Genomic DNA, 5,645 nt, shown 5'->3' with positions numbered 1-5,645 from the left:
AGGAAAAAATGTTGGCCTCCTGATTCAAGTTCTATCTTTGATCGGGGTGAGAGGACCCTGTCTGCCAGTCTACTAGGCTGCCGCTCCCCCCCCCTCCCACCTCTGTTTTTTTTTTTTTTTTCCAACTTGCTTTAGGATTAGCCTCCATCCCTCTCGACCCCAAACAGTGGAATTTGGCTGTGCCTCCGGTTGTCCTGCTTTGCAATATTGCCTATAGTTGTTTGTGGTTTTCTGGTAAGGCTGAGTCGGTTGCTCCAGCCTCCGACTAAACTCATTAAGTTGGGAGATTTTTTTTTTTTTTTTTTCCAATTGGAAGGGTGTTTTTAAAGTCTCCTCTTTCCAGCCCCAAACAAGGTGTAACAACGCACTCTTCCTTCTAAGGCATCAGATGAGAGACAAGGATCACTCCAGACATCTCCTACCTACGGTTTGGGGTTTTTTTTTCTTAAAGGCGAGGCTTGCATTCCTCAGCAGCTATGTACAAAGCTCCCTGAAGCTGTGTCTCTCTCTAAAGTTAGAGTGCAGGCTTTTCCAACGGCTGAGAGCGCCTGGTACACAGGGAAGCACTTCCTTGAGGTGGAAGATCTCTCCCTTCACCTTTCCTCTTTTTCCCTGCAGACTAATGCCTACTTTTTTATCAGTTTGCACAATCGCTTAGATAAACACCGAGGAGGAGAGTCTCTTTAATTATCAAAGACACATCTTTTCAGGGGGCCAACAAAGCGTTTATTTCACCCGCCAAACTAAAGGAGAGTTATTCCAGTTTAGAAGGAAGATGCAAGCGGTTTGGGACCTTGAACAAGGCAAATATGGTTTTGGTATGTTTGCTTACTGTATTTTTTTCTCTTTCTCTTCTTTCTCACTTTTCTCCTTGTGCTGTGTGGGGTTGGGGATGACTTGGGGCTTTTCAGAAAATCGCTTTGCTAATGTGTATGCCTTGGACTGTGGTTGAAGGGGGTCCGGGGAGGGGGGCAGTCAATTCAGTGCGTTGCCATTTTTTATTACATGTGTGGGGTAGCAGAGGTGGAAGAGGGGGGAAATACAATTGCAAAGCTGCCAAAATATGATTAAACCGAAACATAAAGACTGCGGTTGCCTCCCATCTCCTCGTCCTGTCTTCTCAAACTCATTTCCTTCTATAGAACTGATTGAAAACCAATCCTAGAAGCCTGGTTTTCCGAGCAGCAGATGACTGGGTTTGCTAGCGAAGGGGCTGCTAGGCTGGCTTTAGGTATCAGAATTTCCTGTTCATTTGCCTGTGCGCTTCATTTTGCAACCTTGTGCAGCTGATAGACAGGCAGGCAAGCAGGCTGGCGGGCAGGGACCAAAGCCTTGCCCGGCGCCTTCGGCCCGCGGTTCCGGAAGGCAAGGCGAGCGCTCTGTTAAGCTAGGAGAATCGCAAGGAGAAGGGTACTCACCATCGGGCGGGGTGGTGGAGCTGGCGTGCGGATTTCAGGCAAACGTTTACCTTTTTGCTGTCTATTGCAACCGCGCCGGGCTGACTTTAGAAGCAATTCTGTTCTCTGTGCAAAACGTTCATGGAAGGGTTCCTCATTTAAAAAAAAAAAAAAAAAAAAAAAAAAGCCAGCGAAAGAGACGACAGAGGCAGAAAGAAAAAGAAAGGAGGGGTGAGGGGGACGCACATAAACCCAGTTCAAAAAAAAAAAAAAATCACCTCTTCACCAGTGACTCGGGAAACGTAGAGACGACGAGATCCCAGTGCGATCCAACCAAGCCACAGCCAAATAATTTTCAATCCTGAAGAATTATTCAGATTAAAATGTACAGAAGTTTCCTTCTCCTATGCCTACGTGAGCCCCAAGTCGTTTCCCTTTAAGGGCTCCTTTTCTTTTAAAGTTGGATTTTAGACAGTGAGGACTCTTACACTAGGGGGCAGACAGATACTGTACTTGCTCCAATCTTAAGCAATTTTTTCCCTCCCAGCATATGCTCTGATTTAGCACTGTAAATTTTTCAGAGGACCCAACTCTGACAGCCCCTGGTGATTTTCAAAGTACCACAAGCCAGTGGTTAAAAATTGCATTGACTTGGAAGTTCAGAGGGACACAATGGAAGCCCCTTCCCTATTCACGAGGCTCCAGTGTGGTGGAAGAGAAAAACACACACGACTAGATTGAGGGAAAGGAGAAATTCAATGGATCCTGGATTCTACTGAGCTCAGAGTTAAACTCCGCATTGCTGGGGTCTGTATTCATATTGTGATTTAATCTGTAAAGAATTACAGACCAGCCAACCACTTTCTGTAAGGAAACCATATTCCTGCGAATTGGGGATTTTTTTTTTTTTTCAGATTAAGACTAAATTTTTTTCTAACTCTGACCAGTCAAATAAAGCTTGTCACCATTCTCATTAAAATAAATTTACATTTGCAGTAAAAGGCTTGGTTGGAGTTTTTAAAATAATAATAATAATAATATATAGATTTGTACCTGTTAGTCTAAGGACACCTGGGCATCATTCATAAGGGCTTTAAAAAATATTTTTTACTTCCCCTACCCTCAATTCGGCTTTCCTGTCTTTTCATCCACTCAGTAAAATTAGCTACAATTCATATGGTGATTTTTTCTCTTTTTCTAAGCAGCATTTCTATAGCGAAAGCAAGCACCTCTGACTTGATAGTAGCGAGATGGCTATGTGCCTAGCTGTCTGTAATTCTGTGATTCATAATATATATGGGATTTGAAGGCTGTAGTTTCTTTAGCTAGAAAAATGAAGAACACACACAAATACGTATATGAAGCTTCTCCTCAAAAAGAATCTGTGTGTGTGTGCGCAAAGAGTAATCTTACCATGGAAATGGCTGCACTGTAGAGGCAAAGATTAACATTTCTCTATAATCAATTATGCTCATCTATTAACTTGAGATGGGAATACCTATTAGATTTCCTGTGTCAACCTCAGTCTCACTATATGCTGAGCTTGCCTCTATTCTGAGATTTGAAGCATCAAATAATTCCTTAGTGAGAGAAGTTTAAAAAAAAATTCCAGACTTCTCTGAAATGATTTATTTTCCATCTTTCTTTCTTGTTCTCTGTAGGAGAAAGTTATATAGTGTCTCTAATCAGCCAGAAATGTTCAGCCTGGCTTTACTCTGTGGCCACCTTATTACACATCAGGTTTATGATAGGCTAGTACATGCTAGAGCTTGTTATTTCTTAAAACATTCAAATAATCACAGCACCTGCCGCTTTATTGCAATATGTGATTTCAGTAAAGAAAGAGAGGGCTAAGGAAGACTTCAGGGAGAAGCTTAAATAGGATGCTTTTTTTTTCCTTGCCGAAAAGTCAGCTTCTGCCTGCCCACGTCTTCATGTGTTCCTTGTCTCACACTCTGCCTGTATGTGTAAAAGAAACAGCCTGAAAGTGCAGTTTTCTCACGTCAATTGCACGTTTGGTTTATTTTATTAAAGTAACTTTATATTGCCAAATTTCTGTGCTGCCCAGGATGCTTTTCTGAAGTTGTCAATTTGCTCTTTATAATGTGCCCCCCTTCCCCCCCTGTAGCCCAGCATCTTTTGTGTAGAAATAATTTAGTTGTTGGTAAAGCTGTTGGATTTATGGATTTAGTTTTTGTCTTGGTGCAAAGTATTCCCTATTAGACACAAATTTCTCATACAAATACGGAATCCTCACAATCAACTAACTGGACCTAATCACACAACAAGTTTAGTCCGTGAAATATAATGTGTCCTGGGGTGTAGTTCTATATGTTTAATGTTTGAAACTGGGGCACAAATTCAGATAAGCAATATCAATGGTTTGGGCACTCTGAGCAGAATGACATAGGCTGTGAGGCTGTTTTTCCTAGTGATTCTCTGGAGATAGACTATGGCTTGTTTGTGGTTCTTCTGAGTTATGCTGGTATTATTTCCAATTTGGAGCAGGCTCTCTGGGTGTGTTTTAATGACTATACGGATATTTAAGGAGAATTTGAACAATGAACTCAGTATTCAACTGTTCTGTGACCTAGCAGCATCTTCTTGGACGTCTTTGTCTGTGTACATTGACAAATGTTCATCTGATACATGTGCGTTTACATGTGTGTGCAGAGGGTGTGCAGAGGCGAGGCTGAGCGGCTGCCTCCGCCTGTCCATCAGCGGGAAGAAAGGTCTTTCTCTCTCTTTTCATGACCGTGTGTGTGACAGGTCACCGACTGGCCAGTTAGCTAAAGCCAATGAGAGAAAATAAAGTTGAGGGGAATTTTTTTTTAATTGCGTCACGACAATGAGGTGAAGTCTACTTGTGCTTCTAAGCATCCGAGATGCTTCATTTGAGCAACTAAAATGTCAGGCCACAAATCTATAAAATACTAAACCTCCAAAAAAAAAAAAAAAAAAAAAAAATCAAAAAAATACTATTCAAAAAAAAAAAAAAAAAAAAAGCAAATATCGAACGGTTTCTTTTCAAACAAACAAACAAACAAACAAAAAGGAGCTACCAAACCGAACAAGTGATGAGAGTTCATTAAGCAAAGGATTTGCCACCACTCGGATCTAGCCAAATCTTTCGTTTGCAAGCCCAGATCCAGGCACCTTGCCACCTCCGCTGCGTACCCCTCTACAAAGAAGGGGGGAGCATTATCTGCCTTTGGCATCGTGGACTTTTACATAAAGCGCCGGGAGTCCCGGGTGGAGCGCGAGCCGCGCGTTTAGTGGCTTCGCCAAGTTGCGAAGAGACTTAAAGTCTTCGGCTCCATCCTCAAGCTCTCGCGGAACCTTTAAGAGGCGTAGCGTGGTGCGCCCGCGCGCTAGCCTCGCCGCGAGAAAGGCAACCTCGGGAGCCGGGTGCGGGGCGAGCGGGGTCCGCGCTCCCGTGCCCGCCCGGGGCCCATCCCCCGCTCCGCGGCCCCGGGCGGCGCGGCCACCCGTCCCCGCCCCCCTCCGTCCCCGCGCGCCCCGCGCGGCACTCCGCGACGCCGCTCGCGCTAGGACCGGGCTGCACTCGCCGCCGCCATGGCGGGGCCGCCGCGCTCCGGCCAATGACGGCGAGGGGGCGGCGCGCGCGCGCAGGGCCAGGCCAACCCCGGCGGCTGCCTTATAAGGCGCGCCGTCGCCATGGCAACGTGCGCTAAGTTGCAGCAGTCGTGTCAAAGTTCACTATATAGAGAGCTCAGTGAGCTGATCGCGGAGAAGCCACTTCTGCCAGCCCCGGCGCCTATAAATCGCATTCCCTCCCGCGCCCCCCTTTTTAGCATATTTGATCACTTTGATTCTGCTCTTTTTCTCTCCGCGGTGTGTGCGTGCGTGCGCGCGTGTGTGTTTTCTTCTCCTCCTCCTCCTCCTCTGCCGGAGTTGCCTCCTTTCTCCGGGCGCCGCGCTGCTCTTCCCTCTTTCATTCTTTCTCTCCGTTTCTCCCCCCTCTGCGCACGAAGGATGCGCTTCTAGGTGCTGATCTGCCCTCCTTTCTCTCTTATCATCTCTCCCCCGCCGCCGGCGAGTTGACTCTTTCCCTATGTGTGTGAGGCGGCGGCGGCAGCGGCAGCAGCAGCAGCAGCAGCGGCGGCGGCTCCGGCGGAGGCAGCAGCGGCAGCAGCGACTCCACCGGCGGCGGCGGCGCTAGACGCGGCGGCTCCGGGCCCGACCCGGAGGCTTCGGCGGCGGCGGCGGCGGGGAGGGCAGATCAGC

At 46.8% G+C, this 5,645-nt stretch overlaps 1 protein-coding gene across 1 annotated transcript in view; it reads left to right on the top strand.

The window, feature by feature from the left end:
• The first annotated feature begins 153 nt into the window (after positions 1-153).
• The window catches only part of Nr2f2 (nuclear receptor subfamily 2 group F member 2), a 13,557-nt gene continuing 8,065 nt past the window's right edge, over positions 154-5,645 (top strand). The window contains exon 1 of the mRNA XM_055609497.1: positions 154-818. Within this exon, the coding sequence (XP_055465472.1) occupies positions 776-818 (43 nt within the window). The 5' untranslated portion in view covers positions 154-775. The remainder of the gene's footprint in view (positions 819-5,645) is intronic.

Source organism: Psammomys obesus, unplaced genomic scaffold, assembly GCF_907164565.1.
Source record: "Psammomys obesus unplaced genomic scaffold, mPsaObe1.curated_primary_1811, whole genome shotgun sequence".
NCBI lineage: Eukaryota > Metazoa > Chordata > Mammalia > Rodentia > Muridae > Psammomys > Psammomys obesus.
The sequence above is the reverse complement of the archived record's forward strand: the minus strand, read 5'-3'. Positions and strand labels throughout refer to the sequence as shown.